The sequence below is a fragment of the Pogoniulus pusillus genome, chromosome 18 (assembly GCF_015220805.1).
Source record: "Pogoniulus pusillus isolate bPogPus1 chromosome 18, bPogPus1.pri, whole genome shotgun sequence".
Taxonomy (NCBI): Eukaryota; Metazoa; Chordata; class Aves; order Piciformes; family Lybiidae; genus Pogoniulus; species Pogoniulus pusillus.
Genome location: NC_087281.1, coordinates 20,724,294 through 20,743,926, shown reverse-complemented (window position 1 = coordinate 20,743,926; position 19,633 = coordinate 20,724,294). Strand labels below are relative to the sequence as shown.

At 44.1% G+C, this 19,633-nt stretch overlaps 1 protein-coding gene and 1 long non-coding RNA gene across 2 annotated transcripts in view; one reads left to right on the top strand and one right to left on the bottom strand.

The window, feature by feature from the left end:
• Window positions 1–2,189: 2,189 nt before the first annotated feature.
• SCCPDH (saccharopine dehydrogenase (putative)) lies at window positions 2,190–13,228 on the bottom strand. The gene is made up of 12 exons (XM_064158687.1): window positions 12,942–13,228; window positions 12,589–12,701; window positions 11,652–11,732; window positions 11,079–11,208; window positions 8,999–9,048; window positions 7,711–7,841; window positions 7,114–7,231; window positions 5,127–5,246; window positions 4,955–5,011; window positions 4,335–4,446; window positions 3,264–3,345; window positions 2,190–2,820 (listed from the first exon to the last, which is right to left on the bottom strand). Exons 1-12 carry the CDS (start codon window positions 13,144–13,146, stop codon window positions 2,715–2,717), a joined length of 1,305 nt encoding a protein of 434 aa, XP_064014757.1. The 5' UTR covers window positions 13,147–13,228; the 3' UTR covers window positions 2,190–2,714.
• Window positions 13,229–13,383: 155 nt separating this feature from the next.
• The window catches only part of LOC135183550 (uncharacterized), a 31,260-nt gene continuing 25,010 nt past the window's right edge, over window positions 13,384–19,633 (top strand). Inside the window, exons 1-2 of the long non-coding RNA XR_010305599.1 lie at window positions 13,384–13,858; window positions 15,990–16,077. This is a non-coding gene — a long non-coding RNA (uncharacterized LOC135183550). The remainder of the gene's footprint in view (window positions 13,859–15,989; window positions 16,078–19,633) is intronic.

The window sequence follows — 19,633 nt, the reverse complement described above, 5'->3', positions numbered from 1 at the left end:
TGCTGTTGATACCATATTTTAACAGATTTTTCTTATGAAATAACCACTAACAATTGGTCTTGGCAGGAAGCCAAAGACAGAATCAGCAGGATCTGAAAGAGACAGATCAAAGGAAGAAATACTGTAAATCAAATCACATTAGGAAATCTCATCAGGTTGGAATTTTTTTTTGTCCTTTCCTGTGAAGCAGAAAATAAATGTCTGTGAATGGAGGAAAAAAAAAATCTTCCCTCCATTCAGGCTGGATGGGTGGGCAGAGGCCAATGGGATGAGATTTAACAAGGCCAAGTGCAGGGTTCTGCACTTTGGCCACAACAACCCCAAGCAGCACTGTAGGCTGGGGACTGAGTGGCTGGAGAGCAGCTAGGAGGAAAGGGACCTGGGGGTACTGATAGATAGTAAGCTGAAGATGAGCCAGCAGTGTGCCCAGGTGGCCAAGAGAGCCAATGGCATCCTGGCCTGCATCAGGAACAGTGTGGCCAGCAGGACAAGGGAGGTTATTCTTCCCCTGTACTCAACACTGGTCAGGCCACACCTTGAGTGCTGTGTCCAGTTCTGGGCCTCTCCATTCAAGAAGGATGTTGAGGTGCTGGAACATGTCCAGAGAAGGCCAACAAAGCTGGTGAGGGGCCTGGAGCACAAATCCTATGAGGAGAGGTTGAGGGAGCTGGGGGTGTGCAGCCTGGAGAAGAGGAGGCTCAGGGGTGATCTTATTACTGTCTACAACTACCTGAAGGGGCATTGTAGCCAGGTGGGGGGTGGCCTCTTCTGCCAGACAACCAGCAATAGAACAAGGGGACACAGTCTCAAGTTGTGCCAGGGTAGGTATAGGCTGGATGTTAGGAAGAAGTTCTTCACAGAGAGAGTGATTTCCCACTGGAATGGGCTGCCCAGGGAGGTGGTGGAGGCAAGAAAAGCCTGGATGAGGCACTTAGTGCCATGGTCTAGTTGACTGGCTAGGGCTGGGTGCTAGGTTGGACTGGATGATCTTGGAGGTCTCTTCCAACCTGGTTGATTCTATGATTCTTTGCTCTGTGCATAATAAAGTTACTTAAACCAATGAAGCCCGAGGGCTACCGAAGCACAATTAGAGTGAAGCACGTACATAAGCAACAATATACTTGAAGTTTCTAATCTGGTATCTTTTTTGTTTGGTTTTGTTTCACCTGTAAGTTTTGACAGTTATACTGTTCACATCTTTTTGCTACATTTTCCCTTAGCACTCTGGCTTAAGTCGCTACAGCAAAGAGACTGCTGCATATTGCTGATTTGCCTAAGGCTGAAGGTGGTACAGCTGAGAGGGTTCTGTGTGGGCAATAGTCTGAGCTTTTAGGAAGTCTAGTGGTAGAACTAAAAAAGCATCTTCCAGAAGTCACATGGCTGCTTGAGCCGCTGTAATTGGGGTAGCAACATCCTCGGGCTCTGACAAAACAACCCCACCCAAACTATGTGCTGTGCATTGAAATGCGGAGTGTAATCTTGCTCTTGCTTGCAGCATGCCGAAGGAAATATCTTTGGCAATGCAACAGCCTTGCCCTTTACCAGGTAAAAAAACCTGTTCTTAAATCATCCCAAAGAGCTAGTGAAGCCGTGAAGATCTAATCTGGACAAACAACGCTCGGCACGCAGCAGCTCTGAGCCATCGCCTCAGCCGCCGTGGGAGCACCGCCCGCATCACCGCACTCACCGGGCCCACGCAGCTCAGCGCCAGCCGGCTCTGCCTTGCCATGGCGGCCGGCGAAGCCGCCTCGCCCACATCGCCCAGCAGCACGCCGATCTCCGCCCCGGGTGCCGCCTTCCCCGCACATCGGAGACCGCCGACACCGCCGGCTGCACCGAGGAGCAGCCCCGACACCGCCGGGATCGCCCCGCTTCGGCTCACAGCCTCTGCCCTCGCACCAGCCACAGCCTGTACCCAGCCTTTCGGCCGCGCAGTTCCCCGCCCGACGCCGCTCTCGCCGCTTCTACCACCGGGAACTGGCCGGTGAAGTCCAAGGGCCCGAACAGCACCAGCTCGTAGACCACCCGGCCGCCCTGGCCCCGCCGCCTCCAGCAGCTGACGTGAGGGGGACGCGCCGCCGCCCACGGTCAGATTGGCAAGCCCTACGCTCGGTGCTCTCATCCCTCAGCACAGCTCACTACAGGCAAGCGCAGAAGGACGGAAGTTAACGTACCTTAAGACGAGAGCAGAGAGTCAGCTGATCTTTATTATAGCGCAGGAAGTAAAGACAAATCTATTGCTTCAACTCTAAGAAACAACTGCTCTTTTATTACACTACAGGGACTGAGGCTTTGAAAGTCAGAACACTGCAAAGTAATAGCACCTATCCAAACCGGGGGCTTCATCTGCTAAGGCACTTTTTATTCAGGGCTTGTCTACTTTCCAGTACTTGCTTATGGGGGCAAAGCAAGAAGGCTGTGGTTAATTAAGAAGCAGATTCTACCAGTGGCTCTACTGGATGAAAAAGATTAAACAACATTCTAGAACTAGTACTTAGTAAGTTGTTGATTTAATGTGTGAATGAAAATTCAATACCCTTTACAGATCTGCTCACTACAGCAAACAGTGTTAACATTCAACTCAAAATTTCTCCTGTTTCTGCTGCAAACAATAGCACGGTGAAACTATTTTGTTATTAGACTTTTACAGCCAAATGAGTTTTATTGGAGTTAGACCCAGGCAAGATGTTAGCTCATAAAATTACATTTTCACTTCAGACTTCAGCCTTGCTAATAACAGAGAACTCAACACCATGTTTGTTGAGGCGATCAATCAGTTTTGTTTTGGAGAACACAGCTCCTGGAGAATATACACCACCTCTGTTAATGAAAACCAAAAGAGTTACATTAGTGGTACATCTTTCACTTCATCTTTCACCACTGTGTTGCTTGCCTCAGAAAGAAAAACCCCTTCTGTCCCACAAGAGATCATATGACCATTTGACAAGTTGGTACATTAACAAGTTCCTTTCTGTCTCCAGCAAACTCAACAGTAACCACTCTGTTGATTGAAAATATAGACACTGATGCAATAGATGATGCAAAAGCATAACAAAAAAGCTTTACTATTATGTCCTTCAAAATTATAAGAGAGATAAGAACAAGTGGCTTGAAATCAGCTCGTGCTGATCTCCCTTGCATAGGCACATGGGTGAGGTAAAACTGAACTCCACAGCATTATAAGAACTGTATTTTTAAGGAGAAACACAGGCACACAGTAGCTTTAATGGAGATCAAGCTGCTCTTCACGAGGAAGTACTTACTGTTTAGGCAGACAAGCTGTATCTTCCAGAAGAGATACACCTGCTTGAACCATTGCAATTGGTGTAGCAACATAGCCAGGCTCTGGCAGAAAAACAAAACAAGACAGCAAAAACCCATAGTGTGTTGAAATATATAATGTAATCTTGCTCTTACCTACTGCATGTTGAAGAATAATCTCTTTGACAATGAAACAGGCTTCCCTATTTGAGAACAGCTGGTTTTTAACCTCATAATCATCCCAAGTAGCTGGTGAAGCCTAATCTGGACAAATACTGCTTCATTATACAGACCTACACAACAACCAGAAGCCATCATGTCACAGCGACAGAAGGCTGTTACAGCAAGAGCTTTCACAGAACGGTTGAGGTTGGAAGTGGTGTCTTAGGATCATCTAAAGCAGATCACATAGGAACATGTCCAGGTGAGTCCTGGAAGTCTCCAGCGAGGGAGACTCCACCACCTCTCTGTGCAGTCTGTTCCAGTGCTCTGCTATCCTCAGAGTAAAAAAGTTCTATCTCATGTTTAGCTAGAACTTCCTATGTTCAAGTTTATGAACTTTACCACTTGTCTTGTTGCTGAGGACCGCTGACAAGAGTCTGGCCCCATCTTCCTACCACCCATCCGTTAGATATTTGTAAGCATTAACAAGATCCCCCCCTCAGTCTCCTCCAAGTCAAACAGTTGCAGGTCTCTAAGCCTTTCCTCATCTGACAGATGTGATAGTCTCTTAATCACCTTAGTGGCCCTGCACTGGACTCTCTCCAGTAGTTCTTTGTTCCTCTTGAGCTGCGGTGCCCAGAACTGGACCCTATGATTCTACTCTTCCTGCACCAATTTTCATTTTTTCAAAGCTGAAGAGAATACTAGTAATGCAAATGAAGTGACTAGTTCAAAACCCAGGAATACTAGCAAGGAATGCCAGTATCCAAGGCAATACACTCTGTAAAGGCAGTCAGCTTAGCCCATGTTGCAGGTGAATCAAGGGGGAAACCAATGGCAAGGGAACCATAGACCTATTTTAGACTAGGGAATGTGAGGCACAAGCAGTTAGCTGCACCTAACATACATACCTGGTCCTCTCACTTCAGTGCAGATCTTTACATTTGGTTTGCCATTCTGGGGATCCTGCCCCTCACTGTATCCCTCGCCAAAAAAAGTCATTGTGAAAGAGGTTCCATCCATCTGTAGTGGACAAGACAACTGTGGTTAACAACGTAACACACTTACAAGTAGTAGATACATTACCTACTCTGGCAAATACTAAACATCTAAACCATGATACATCTAAACAAAACTACTCAAATTTGAGTTATTCTTTAAAAGCACAATTTGATTCAAAATTCTGCTTTCACTTTATTGGAACTGTTACTGTTCTAAATCCATTTTCCTCTCAGTGCTTTCAGTGCTGGGATTTTGTTACTCAGTCTCCCTCTGCCATCAACTCTTAACAGTCAGATTGAGTGCTGCAAGCCATCCATGTAAATACAAAGACATCAACGTGATCCCTTTTGTCCTGTGTTCCACATACTTTGGTGTCTAATAGCAGAGCACATGATTATTTAAATATCCAAAGCTATACACAATGTGCATTTAGAAAACATTTCTCTGAGACTAAGCAGTTGACTCTAGATTACTATTCCATTACCATAAGAGAGGTATTCAATACTTGTGGTAGAAAAAAGTCAGTTACCTGCTTCTGGGTTGGTCCTTTCTTCGTGAAACGTCCAGCAGAGAAAAATTCTGGGTACTAAAAAATAGTGTGTGGATGGGTAAATTAGACCAAAAAAATCCAAAACAAATAATAAAACAAAGAGGAAAAAAATATCTCCAAGTAGTTAATTAATTGTGTTTTGAATACTTACTTTTGTCAGAAGTTTTCTTCCAAAACTAAACTTCACAAGAAGAATAAATAAAATGCCAGCAAGCATCAGCTTGATAACGGAGCCAACACCACCTATGGTCACATAAGCACCATACTGCACCTGAGGCAAAAACGTATTTTCAGTGATAGAACTTACATTAAAATGCTTGCATTGATTATTTTGTTAGAAAAAGCCCCTACCTTCAAATTCAGATGAACCTGAATTTGATGCAAGATACCTGTTTAAATAAGGTCTTAAATAACTGCCTTAGTTATCAACAACTCTTTGAATAATGCTTTATAGTTCACTAGAAGACAATTTGAATAAGCACAGTGTGGTGAAAAGAGTATGCACAGTAAACAAGAGTGGAAAACCTGAAAAAATTATGTCCTTTGGTGTCTGATTTGGGGCTGCTTTCCTAAAATCTGCTTTCCTCTGTGCATTAGTTTGAGAGGAGCTGAGGCCTTAGTTTACTGTGCTAGCAACGACAAGCCTTTCTCGTTAGTCATTGCCAAGTACATTTTTAAAGCGCTCTCACCTACACCTCTTAGCTGATGCCTGTGATTCTGCACAGCTGTTATGGTGCTGGTCTCCTCTCGGGAGACCATGGCAAACCAAAACCAAAGCATCTTCTCCACCACCGCCACTGCACACTGCCTTTCTCCTGCACACCCAAGATCCGAACATCAAGAAAGTCTCTAGATACAAAGTGTCCATGGAAACAGAGGGGAGCAAGTCTGCAGGGCTGAGCAGAAATCTGGGGTACAGAAATGGTCTAACCTGAGATGTGCTGACTTTGATAAACTGTGTTTTTAAGACATGTATGAATTTTCCTAGGAACTTCAGCATCTTTTGAAAAGCTTCTCCCTCCCACTTGAGGTAGAAGTGCAACATTTTCAAAACACACTCTCTTACAGACTCAGGTGAGTCCTTAAAATGGCTTCCAGCTCTTTAGCACTGAAACCCAGTTTGAGTAAGAATGTGCCTGCAACACTTGCACAACAAATTACATCACCAGCAGAGAAGTTTGACATAGATCTTTTTACAGGCACATCATAACCAAGGGCAGACAGCTCAGATTTGTTAGCTGGTGTTAAAGGCTGCTAGGCTTTCAGGTCTCTTGCTGGCAAGACCTGGAACGCAGGACCCTTCCCTTCAACATGAGGACAAATGTATTCCCTGTCAAGGTGCTAAAACCCTGCAGCAAGCTGCCTGGAGAGGTTGCCAATCTCCTTCTCCGGATACTTTCAAGACCTGTCTGGATGCGTTCCTGTGTGACATGCCCTGGGTGATCGTGCTCTGGCAGGAGGGTTGGACTTGATAATTGCCAGAGATCCCTTCCAACCCCAAACGTTCTGTCATTCTACAAATTCTTTCTCTGTTTACTGCACTATTCTTACATGACTGTCGCTGCACAGACTTCAATTCTGATCTTTTAGAAGTTCTGCCAGTATTAAAAAAGCTTTTGCACAGGAACACAATTTGATATTTTTATCATTCCCCAAAACCATGAAGCCTACCTTTCAAATATTTTATGACTCAAGGCTTCCATTCCCTGCAAATGCATACTGAGAAATCAAGCAGCATAAGAAGCCTATGAGAAACTCTTCTAACTATCATGCTAGCAGCAAATTATTAATGTTTTGTTACATTATTAGTTTTATAATAAAGAAAATAGAATTAATATTAAAAGTTATATAATATTAACTGATTATAAATCATTAGCAGCTAACTATTAAGCAAGCTCATCAGGCAGAGTACCGAATAGTATGAAACAGGCCTGTGGTCCCATAAGAATCTGGGCCACATCAGGTCAAGCAGCTTCCAAGGTGATCAACAGAACAAGTCTTCTTTACAGGAGCAGAAGTACATCATGGTTCATTACTGCTGACCTAACTACAGAAACCCTGCTCTTTGGAAAAGTCGTGACATAAAGGGAAGACTCATTCAAAGTGCCAATAAAGGCAGAGTGGTAACAGTAACTTACAGGAGTTTCCTGTAAATCTGTGTGCAAATAACGCTGAGATCGTTTCACAACAGAAACATCAGATCCCATGAATGGAATGCAGTACTCTTTGAATTCTGGGCTGTAAAACACAAGTCCTCTGCAAACAGAGAAAAGAAAAAAAGGCAGAAAGTGTTCAAACGTTAACCAAAGCAAAAGAAACCAATCAAAGCAGTCCCACCAATACTAGTTTTTTCTCAAGCTTCCTTTTATGACATTTTTTCACTGAGACAAATTTACCTCTGGCTCAAAATCCCGTGCAGTACAGCAAGGGTGAGTCTGACAATCTAAGTAATATTCTCCTCACAATTACTTTTTTCCATTCTACTGATTACTTCTGAAACGAAACTGAGGAGTTTGTCATGTCCCCAGAAGCCTCTGAGAACAAGTTTGAGACTCAGTAAATACTGGGACATGTTCCAACAAATCAGTGAAACTGAATCTTTGGTTCTACTGAAGTATTATCTGCATGTTCATATTATACTGTTCCAAACACATCTTTTTAGTACTCAATAAAACATAAACAATCTGTAATAAATGCTGGAACTGTTAAAAGACAGCATCTTTCACATCTTATACCTTCTTCTGAGCTTTGTACCAACTACTGGAACAGGAGTATATCCTATCTTTTTTCGAAGCTTCCTCAGGTTGTCTTGATCTGCAAGGCCATAAACAGCTGACTTCCAGGTCCCATCATGTATGCAAGCACCCTGGTGACGAAACATGAAAGAGTGAGTAACTCAATTATCTAAAGGTTGCATGTGTTATTTTACTAATGACCATACAATTTTCATATATGTACTGTGATTACATGCATTGAAGTATACTGAAATGCAGTGGGTTGACCTTGTCTGAACGCCAGCTGTCCCCTAAGATGCTCTATCACTCCCCTTCTCAGTAGGATAGAGAGGGGAGAAAAAAGAACACTCACAGGTCACAATAAAGTCAGTTTAATGTTGCAAAACCTAAGGCTGCATGTGGAAGCAAAGGAAAAGAGAAGATGTATTCTCTGCTTCCCATCAGCAGGCAATGATTCTATTCTATGTCCAGCCCCTTCCCAGGAAGAAGGGCTTCAGTACACAGTGATTGCTCCAGGAGACAAACATTGTAATACTAAATGCTCCCCACCCCTCCTCCTTTCATTTTGCTGTTACTGCTGAGCACAGCATATCTTTTTGCTCACATTAAGTCAGCTGCCCTGGCTTTGTCCCACCTCGGGTCTACTGGGTGACGGGGGGAAATACTGGAGACAACCTTGATGCTGTGTGAGCACCGCTCAGCAGTAGTCAAAACACTGCTGTGTTATCAACACCCTTCTAGCTATGAATACAAAGCACAGCATTATGTGGGCTGCTACGAGGACCATTAACTCCAGATATTCATAAGAACAGGCTACGACTTGGGACCCATCTCTCAAGATGGGTGATCAAGACAAGAGAAGCAGCATATTCAATTGCTAGGCACCAGTGCTGGCTTGGTGTGGGTTATCATTATGTTATTTTAACCATGATCTTAGAATTACTATATATATTGCACATTATTACAATTATTACATATATGTATTATGATTGCATGCACTACACCTTGACCAAACAAACCCAACCAAACAGCCAAGGGCTAGGATCACTGACTGTCATAGTTTATTTGTGTCTGCAAAAACTAAGTATTTCTTGAAACACAACTAACCTTAGGTGCTGGTGTTTGAGATACTTTTAAGAGCTTCTAAAGAAAAACGCTCTTGAACTCATCACCAATGAATTCCCAGCTTGTCCCTTAATTTGAACTGATGTAATGACACACTCTTAAGGGCTGCAGTGATGTTATCAAGACTACCTCCTAGTTTCCATAAAGGTAGAAACCGACTAACCTCAGGCCCAGATTTCACCTTCAGGAAACTTTCAACGGCAGTTAAGGTACCTGTAAGGGAGGAGAAAACAGTATTTGGCATATACAGTCATTGGTTCACAAAGCTCTCAGCTACATGCTGAGACTCAAATAGCAGGCTACTGACACTATTAGTTGAAAAGGCAGAGCCACATCTTTATGTCAGTGTAAAATAAACTACCATTAAGTTCAACAGCTATTTCAGTTACCAAGCATCAAATTTCTTATGTAAACCACTTCACTAAGGGTAACTAATACTATCTTTACTCATTCAATTTTTCATCTGCCTTACCTGGTTAATCAGACAATGTAAACAATCAGTGAAAAAAGAAAAGTAAAATAACATTAAAAGCCATATTTAATTTTCCTCCAAGTTTCAAAATGAAGTATGACATAAGCTATGAAAATCAAGATGTATTTACAGATTATGGCAAACCTCAACTACAGGAAACAAGCAAACAAACAAAACCCCCACCAAAAAAAAACCCAAACCAAAAAACACCCCAAAAAATGCACAAACCCTGAAACACTTAAGATATTCTAAAGCATTTAGCTTAAGTACAGCTTGTGTTTTGCAAGGAACACTTAGCTGAGATGACGGTTGGAACAAAACAGCTCCTCCACGTTCTGCTTTGTTTTGCTTTGTTCAATTCCTTCTGAGATTGTAAAACTGTACTTGTATGGGAACACATCAATACAGCAAGCAATTGGCTGACAGGTGATAATACCATATAGTCAAAATAGGAAGAGCTAAAAGATATCTCAATTCCAAACAAGGGCAGGACAGTAACTTGTAAGCCCATGAAAAAACAGATACTCATTTTCATGTCTCGTCTCTCCTCTTCCCACAAATCAGATCCAGAATGAATTTTCTTGCAAGTTGATGACACACTCCAATCTGAAACATTCCCACTCCATAGCAATTTTAGTATTACATAAAACCAAAGAAAATTGGATACTCTTATTGCCCTTTCCAAATGAATGTCAGACCTAATGAACAAAATATCCTCATTTGAGATTAGGACCAAGTACTATCTGTACACAGGTAAATCATTCTACATCTTTCCTCAAATCTCCCTGCCATGGGGCAGGGACACCTCACAACTACATGCAGCAGCTCAAGGCCTCATCCAATCTGGCCTTGAACACACTCAGGGAAGAGGATCCCTGGGCAACCTATTCCCAAGTCCCACCACCCTCGTACTGAAGAACTTCCTAAGACCCAGTCTAAACCTGCTTTCCCACATCTTAAATGCATTCCCTCTTGCCCTACTGCTAGACAACCTTATGTAAAGTCCCTATCCAGCCTTCCTGTAGGATGCCTTCACGTATTGGAAGGTAGCTATAAGGTCCCCCTAGAGTCTTCTCCCTCAGCCTACATGCATAGCAGAGCTGTTCCAGCCCATGGATGATCTTTGTGGCGCTCCTCTGGACTCACTCAAACAGCTCTGTGTCCTTCTTATGATGGCAACATTAGAACTGGATGTAGTATTCGAGGTAGAGTCTCGCAGGAGCAGAGTAAATCACCTCTTTTGACCTGCTGGCCACATTCCTCTTGATGCAGCCTAGGATATGATTTGCCTTCTGGGCTGCATGAGTGAGCTGCTAGCTCATGTTCAGCTTCTTATCAATCAATACACCCCAGTCTCTTTCTTCAGGTCTACTCTCAATCCACTCTGCACCCAGCCTGTATTTGTGCCTGGGATTGGCCTAACCCAGATGCAGGACCTTGCACTTTGACTTGTTGAACCTCAAGCAGTTGTCACTGGCCCACTTCTCAAGCCTGTTGAGATGCTGCTGACAACTAAAGGTTCTTATCGCTCTGTGAGCAACATTACCTTGAATCCTTCCTCTGCCTAATGATTAATTTCCTCCAGTATAGTGCAAATGTGATTTAATTATGATTTTTTCTCTAACAGATCTAGTTGAAACTGGTCAGCTACAAAGGCACACAAAAAAAGGGTCTGGAAGAGTTTTTACTTAAGCATTGATGCTGTAGAAAACCAGGTGAAAGTATAATCTGCATTTTTTTTTCAGCACTAAGGCCACACTTAGAAAGTCACCTTTCAACTTGTCTCTGGTGTAGAGTACTCCGATATCAGCAGGTATTGAGTCAAAGCCACAGCTCCCGACAATGTAGACTCCCTTTTCTGCAGCTTTTTGGTTGTATTTCAGGTACATTCCTTCCAGAAACTAAAACACAGACACAACAAACATTTTAAGCAGAACTTTCTCTTTGGCCACATGCAGTATTAGCCATCAGCATTCCACTGTCTTACCATAGCACCCTACATACTTGACACCATTTACAAGCATCTTTAAGACAGATACATATTCCTGCCTCACAGTGTGAGTCACAGCACTGCAAAGAAATGTGATCTACACAAAATTTATACACTGAATCAAAGCTGAGACTTGAGTAGAACTCAAGCATTTTGAGCCCAAAAGGCTCTCGTCAAAAAGAAAAATGTACCATTAGTACACATTAACATACTTGAAAATAATTAACCCATCTTAAAATCGTAGCTCAGGAGAAAGAATTTGCCTTCGTTTTCAGAAACAGAAAACATACTGAACAAATAATAGTCCTTTAACAGATTCTTGATATAAAGTAGCATTTTTAAGCTGTCCCATACCTGGGGTTCTCCACTGATATCAATGCAGCTTGCACCATTTTCAACACAAGCTTCTACCACAGGCTCTCCAAGGAATCTATACTATAGAAGGAAAGAACACTACACATAACAAAACAAAACCTGAACACCACAATTCATGCAACATGCTTTATCCAACATATATATATCTACAATAAAAGTAAACACTTGGCAGGTCCCGATTTTGCTAAAGTGAGACCAAAATGGAGTAGCATATTTGGGAGAGTGGGTAAAAGGAACAGCTTAACACGCTTCACTGGTGACGAAGTTTGCTGCACTGACTTCATCCTGCTTCTCTTATAAGATCACTAAAGCAAATTTAATCCATCTAATCTCATTTATGTTTTTGCTCTCATTCGTAGCATATTCACTACTAAAATATTCTTTATTTCAAAGATATTATGACTCAACTTCTGTCTTAGATACTTCGATCCCCTCTTGAATGCGCTGGAAGAAGAGCTACTGACAACTTTAAAAGGCCAAAAACTTAAATCAAGAAGTCTGTGGGCTTCTTTTCCAGTTCTGCTTTCAACCGGAGCATCACGTCAAAGCTCTTGGCCCAAACCCTCCCCATTTTACAGTACTTCTTTAATGCAACCAAACAAGGCTGCTAGATTTTAGGAACATTTGCCCGTAAATTATATCACCAGAAAATGCAGTCACCAGAAATTAAGGGCTCGCAGTACAGGGCTGCACTTTTGGTTCACTTCGAAAAAGCTACACCGCGTCGGGACAGCTCCAGACATTCCGGAGCTGAGGTGAACTGCCTGTAGCCGTCGCAGCAGTGCCTGCCCTGAGGGGCACAGACCCCAACAGCACGCAGCTGCAGAGCCGGACCTGAGGGTCAGACGCCAGCCCAGGCACCGCCAGCAGAGCCTGACGGACGCCGTGGGCACACCACCGGTATCACCGCACTCACCGGGCCCACGCAGCTCAGCACCAGCCGGGTCTGCTTTGCCATGGCGGCCAGCGAAGCCGCGTCGCCCACATCGCACAGCAGCACGCCGACCTCTGCCCCGGGCGCCGCCTTCCCTGCACATCGGAGACCGCTGTCACCGACACCGCCGGCTGCGCCGAGGGACGCGTCTCCTCCCTCCCGGGACCGAGCCACCACCTCCCCGGCACAGCCCGCCCAGCTCGCCTCTCGGCCCTTCCCCTCACACCGTCCCCGGATGGCTGCCCACGGAAGGGACTGGAACGGCGAGGCCGCACTGGCCCCGCCGTCTAACCCAGGAGGCGCGGTGCCGCATGATCCCCAGCCACGGCCCGTACCCAGCCTCTCGGCCGCCCGCTCCAGCACTGCCTGCAGCTTCTGTCGGCTCCGCCCGGCCACGGCCCAGCGCAGGCCACCGCGCAACTCCCCGTCGGCCGCCGTCCGCGCCACCTCCTCCACCACAAACTGGCCGGTGAAGCCCGAGGCCCCGAACACCACCAGGTCGTAGGGCCGCTTGGCCCCGTCGCTCCCGCCCGCCGCCATCAGGAGAAGCAGCTCCGCACTGCCAGCCCGTGCCAGGCAGCGGCCGCTCCCCCGGCCCCGAGCCGCAGCCCAGCCCCGCCCCACGGCGGGGGCGGTGCGCGAGGCTGCCGTTGGACGGCGGCGGTGGCGTGCGGCGCGCGGGGCGGTGGGCGGCCCGCGCGGGCGGTGCTCGGCTCTGCCGCGCCTCCGGCGGCCCCTCAGGCGCCCGCGCTCCCCGGCGGGGGTATCCGCGCTCCCCGGCGGGGGTACCCGCTGCTCGGCTGCCGGCAGCTGGGAAAGCAGCAGCGGTCCTGCCGCCCCGGGAGCTTTGGCGGACTCGGAGCAAGTAAGAGCGCACCAGGAGGTTTCAGAGCCCAGCAGTGTAAGCACCAGCGTGTGCAGAGGTAGGCCGTGGCTCCAGGCGCCTCAGCAGACTCCGTGAGGAGCACGGCTCGCTGCTCTGAGGTACTGCCACAGGCATTTCAGCACTAGATGAACCGTGGACTCTCGCTAATCAAGAAATCCTTAATCGCCTAGAAGCAATTAAATAACTAAAGCCACCTACAGCAAATACTTATATTTACTCAACATCAAAGGCAGAACAACACAAAGTGTGGAGTCTTAGAGTGGGGGGGAGAAACGGTTGATCCTGCAAAACTAGGAGAGTGAGGAGGATTTGCAACTGCATGGTGTGGTGAGGTCTGCTCACCTGGATTCCAGAGGTGCACAACAAGTGAGTGTGGGAAGCAACCTTGAGAATCCTGTTTGCTGGCCCTTTCTCCCAGGGATTCTCTGCCATGTGTAAACTGTTCCTGACAGATTAAAGCCTAACTTGCTTAAAAACCTCTGGTGGTAGACACTTTCACACTGCTCTCCAGGCAGTCTTCTATGCTTTGTATCGTATATGATTGAAGACAAAAAGGACAAAGCCCTGTAATTTCAGCCCCATACTATTTCTCCTGTTTCTAGAGAACACAAAGTAAAAGATTTAACCCCTGAAGAGGACAAAAAAGATGCTGCAAAGATACAAACTTCCATGCCTCTGTTCCCTAGATTGCAACACACTAATCTGTTTGATTGTTCCTCTTCTCAAAATCTAGTACCTGCTACTAAACCTCATATTCACACTGTCAGTGCTAAATTGATTGAGAAGGTTATATAATCTGCCAGAATCTGCCCCTGTTTCTACATGCCCCAAACATTTACCTTTTAAAAGCTTTTGTTTTGCAAGTGTCTCATTGTTGATGTACCTGCAGCTCATGAGCTGTGCCACCTCATCACTGCTGCCTAGCAGTCTTTTCCCATCTCTTCTACTGAAGATTAATGTCCTTTCTGAATAAATGCTAAATCTCCAAGGCAGCAGGAGGTCCTCACCTCTAAGGACTAGAATCAACTCCTTGAGCAGTGCTGATGCAGTTGTTTGTAGGCCTACAGTCTCAGCTGTATCAGTAAAATAACTCAGTATAACAAAAAAGCAAAGAGTGGGGGAAGGAAGGACAAAGAGTGGTTTTGTGTTCTTTTTAAATCTAGATCATTGTGTTGATCTAATTTATAGAACAACCCTTCAAAGCCAGTTTCTTATGTTAGAGGTCACTGAAAACCTCATTAGCCAATCTGGTTTCTTACTCCTGTCCTGTCCTTCCTACACACTGGGACAATTTGCAGCTGCGCTCATAATGCTGTTGAACTCCTCTAAGCTACTTGCTTCTTATGCCCAAACTTTTCTCTTCTGCCACCAGTTCTCAAAGTAAAGTCTGTTTTCTTTGAGGCCACTGTCTTTGGTCACCCACTTTGCTTTCTTGCTTGCAAAAGCTTTGAAAAAACATTTCAACAAGAAGCAAAAGATATCCTCCCCCATCTGAATTTGACAACAGTTGTTACTTTTTCGGACTGTGCATTAACATTTAAAGTTGTTCAGTGATTGGAGACTGTAACGAGCCTGCAAGTTGCAGAGGGACTCTGACATAACTTGCAGGGCTGGCTGGATCCTCGGTCTGCTTTCTTCATCCCTTTGCTGGAGAAGCTCACCTCTCTTGCTTGCTCTGCTTCTTCCATATTCTCTTTTCACATCTAATCACAGAAAACAAGTCAATTTATCAATCTATGGCTCTGACTCAATGATTTGTTAAGAATCAGGACTGTATAAGTTTCCTCAGGCCATTAAGACCTGTATTGTGTGGTTAGGCAAGGATTTGGCAAGCACAGTCTTGCGTGCAGTACTGAGAACCCTGTCTTCTTTCAGTGACTGAAACTTTACAGTGAGTTTGGCATACTTAGCCTGTTTATCAATCCACAACCCTCAATATTTCACTTTCTCTTTTGATGTTAGGTACCATTTCTTTAAAACACATCAGCCAGAGCAGGATAATTAATGTAAACTGCCGCTTACAGAAGCAAGAAATCAGGCTTTCAGAGCTGCAGAGGGACACTTGAAAACCAACTGGAGAGGCATCAAAATGCAAGGCAAACCCAGGGTTTCTTTGCTTACATCAAATATCATTAAAGTAGCTCCAACTCATTTTATTAGAGAGAGAGACCTGCGGCTGGCAGGTTTGGGAGTGGGTATTTGCAAACATCTCTCCTTTTGCTCAAGCTTACTGTGTTAAAAAAAGAACAGAAATCGAAGTCTGTAAGCCAGTTTACATTCCTGTCTGTGGCACTAACAAGCAGACAGGTAGGTTTCAAAATAGCAAATATCAAGGCAATACCAAGGCTCTGGTTTTAAATGGAAGGCTTACAGCAGTCTTGAGTGAAGGCAGAGTCTCCCTGCTTAGTGTCTCCCTAGTTAACGTCACCAACGCGGGATTGCAAATTACTCTGTGGGAAAGCAGTAGGATGATTTACAGTTTTCCTTTGCCCAACAGCAAGACAAGCAGTGCTGGGTCTGATGCCAGATGTCATTCTGCAAAGGAGGTTCCCACCTGAATCAGCTTTAGGAGTTCACACAAAAAGGTACTGCCATTTTGGTTTTTTTCATCATGTGTGTCTGCGTATGAATAGCTGAAGATTTCAGTGCTTCATTTAAAGCATCATTTAGTCAAGACTGCCTCAGTCTAAAATAACTTCAACTACTGGAGGTCCTTGCCAATTTCTTTGGGACAGAGAATCACAAAAGCACGTGTGCATGCATGCATGGATGCACACACACAGAGGCTATATGTTTTCAAATTCCTCAAATAAATAGGAACATGCCTCCCTTTTCTAGCTGCTCCTGTTCTACCTGGAGTCTCTGGAAGGATCTGAGGAATTGGTGCGAACATTATAAAAGCACTTTTATGTCCTTTAATTTAGTATAGTAAGTATTCAGCTAAAATCCTTCCTACCAATATTTACATATTCTTGGACATCAGTCTTTGTGGTAAAGTTTTTTATGCTAATTTTTCTCTTTAGGGTGTTTTTTCTTTATTAGAGTGGAAATGCAGATGGTTTTCTGTGATTGCCTTCTGATTGACATAATAAGGTAGCAGAAAGAGTGCAATATGATGTCAATTGCACAATGCTGTACAAAGGCAACTTTCTTTAAACACAATGTAGTCAGTGTCTTGCGCTCCAAAGGGTGAAATAATATCACTGGTTTGCATCATTGTTGAAGTTACTACATAAGACAAGAAAAACAGAGCATAAGAGTAGGCAGAGGTGTTGGGAAATTAGGCTGATTGACAATGCATGGATAATTTACTGCAGGGCATGAAGAATTATGTTGGTGAGTATATAAGGCATTGAAAAAACCAAGGCAAGCAAGACCGTGAGAACAAGTTTTCCTGGAACAAAGCCTGCAGTTCTTAGTGCCATGATGTATCTTATCTTTAATTTATGCAGAATATTACTTTAAAATCAAGAGGCAATAGGCTCCAAAGATCTACCTCACACAGAACCTAAGAATTTAGAATAAAGCAAACAATTTAGACTGGACCAAAAAAGAGGAGCTTGAAACTAAAAACTGCAGAGAATCCAACAAAGCTGCTTGGCACTTACAGCAGCTCAGTAATGCTTTATACATTTTACCTTTATTTAAAAATATCACCTTACCTTTACAAATTTAAATCATACAATCCAGGATCCAGGTTGGAAATTGAGATTGACTCCAACCGTAAACCTTGGACTGCCAAACCCACCACTAAACCATGCCCCTAGGTGCCTCATCTACACATCTTTTGAGTACCTCTAGGAATGGCAACTCAACTATGCACTGCACAGACTACCTATCTCAGCTGTAACATGTCAGCTTCTCTAGGAGAAAGTTGTGGGGCACGACATCAAAAGCCTTGGAGAAGGCCAGGTAGGCAGTGTCACCTGCTTGCCCTGCATTGGCCAAGTGTGTTACTTCGTCACAGAAGGTGATCAGGTTTGTCAAGCACGACTCAACCGTGCTGGCTTTTCCCAACCACATGCTTCAGCTGACTTGTGACAGTCCCCAGGAGGATTTGTTTCATCATTTTCCCAGGGATTGAGGTGAGGTTAATTGGTCTATAATTACCTGGGTCTTCCTTGGAACCCTTCTTATAGAAAGGGGTGACCTTAACCTTCTCCAGCCTTCAGGAATGTCTCCTGATCTTCATGACTTTATGAGCTCACAGATTATTGAGAGCAGCCTGGCAACAACATTCACCAGCTCTTTAAACACCCTCGGGTGGATGGCGTCTGGGCCCATCGATTTGTACAGATCAAGCTCCTGAAATAGTTGACACACCATCTCTTCCTTCACTGAAGGTGGGTCTGTGTCTGCAACACCCACTACAACCTCTTTTCCGGTAGTTGTAGGCAGTGATAAAATCTCCCCTCAGCCTCCTTTTCTCCAGGCTAAACAACCCCATTTCCCTCAGCCACTCCTCTGAGTCTTTTTCTCTAGACTCATCACGTTCAGCACGTTGAACCCACTGCAGCACCTCAATAGCCTTCTTGTAGTAAGGAGCCCATAACTGAAAACTCAGCAACTTCACCAGGGCTGAGTACAGGAGGACAATCACCTCTCTAGTCCTGCTGGCTACACTATTCCTGATAAAGGCTAGGATGTTGTTTGCTGCCTTGACCACCTGAGCACACTGCAGGCTCATGCTCAGCTGGCTTTTGACCAACACCTCCAGGTCCTTTTCCACCAGGCAGCTTTCCAGCCATTCTTCCCCAGGCCAGTATCATTGTATGGGGTTGTTGTGATCCAAGTGCAGGACCATCTTAATATACATATGTATGCATGCTGATATGTAGTCCATATATTGTATATGTACATAGATTCAACAAAATATATATTTAACCACATAAAAATATTAGATGAACAAAATTCTATCCACCTATTTATCTTCTTTCTAAGTTGGGAGATTACTAAACAAAAGATGACAGCCTATGGCACCTGCAGATCCCACCCTTTTATTTTTTATTAAGCTATATATACATTCCACTTCATACACAGCTCTAAACAGTCTCTTAAAAGAAGACATGATGGCACCACTGACCCATAAAAGAACAGAGCAGAGGTCAGAATTTTTTATTAGCACTGGAGGTCAGGCTTTTTGTTCAGTTTTCATTGCAGTTGTCATGTCCTACATTGAGCCTGAAACACTTACAGGTATGAAAGGACTGGTAAATGTACATTTTTTTCAGTACATGGAGACCAAACAAGAAAATGTTGGGGAAGAACACATTTTCCTGATGATGCTAAATGTAACCCACATTGCACCAGACTGCTCTACAATAAAAGTGGCCATACAATAAGTTAAGACATAAAGAGTTAAATGCCCAAGCACTGTTACTGGTTACTGCAAGGTTCTGCCCTACATGACAGCTCAGTAATCATTTTGATGACAGTAGTTAAAGATTGGAAACTTTCTTCCATAATTGCAGGGAAATAGTTTAAATGCAGCTAAAACAAGAATTGAAATAGGTCAGAAAATGCAAACTGACCTACACTGGAGAATTTAGAACTTGGAATACAGCTATCAAAAACAATAACAAATGTTTTGTCTAGTGGATGGCAAATGCGGCAGATGATAGCAATGTAGAAGCATCAGATTGCACAAAAGGAAATCAAAATCTCTCTCCATTTTAAAGTCTCATTTAAAATATTGCATCTCAGTTCAGTCACTTCACTACAATGAACAAACCTATAAATTGCATACAGTTCCAAGGAAATAATCCAGAAAACAATTATCTAGGACTTGGAATGGACTTATTTAAAGTTGTCAAGGGTTAGCACTGGGCTGGTACTAACCAAGTGACAAATGCTCCTTATTAATCCCTCTCCTTTCCCAAAGGGCAAAAAAAGGGAATAAGGGAGACTTATGGAATGGAAAAGAAAAACAAAATAACTTTAATGAAGATAATAAAAATTAAATTAAACATATACAAAAGCACACAAACCCCAATATTGAACCCAATCCTTCTGGTGGCAATTATACCACTGCTGTGAGCAGGCACTGGGGAAGTCCCGGACTGGACTCCGCAGCAGACAGGAACGGGATTCAGGAGCTAGATTCTAGAACTGGATTCAGGAACTTAGAGATCAGGACCAAAG

Coding starts and splice junctions, on each gene's coding strand:
- SCCPDH (XM_064158687.1), bottom strand. CDS start 13,146: ATGGCGGCGGGCGGGAGCGACGGGGCCAAGCGGCCCTACGACCTGGTG. Junction 9,049..11,078: donor CACCAGAGACAAGTTGAAAG/GTGACTTTCTAA, acceptor CCTCCCTTACAG/GTACCTTAACTGCCGTTGAA. Junction 4,447..4,954: donor AAGGACCAACCCAGAAGCAG/GTAACTGACTTT, acceptor TGTCCACTACAG/ATGGATGGAACCTCTTTCAC.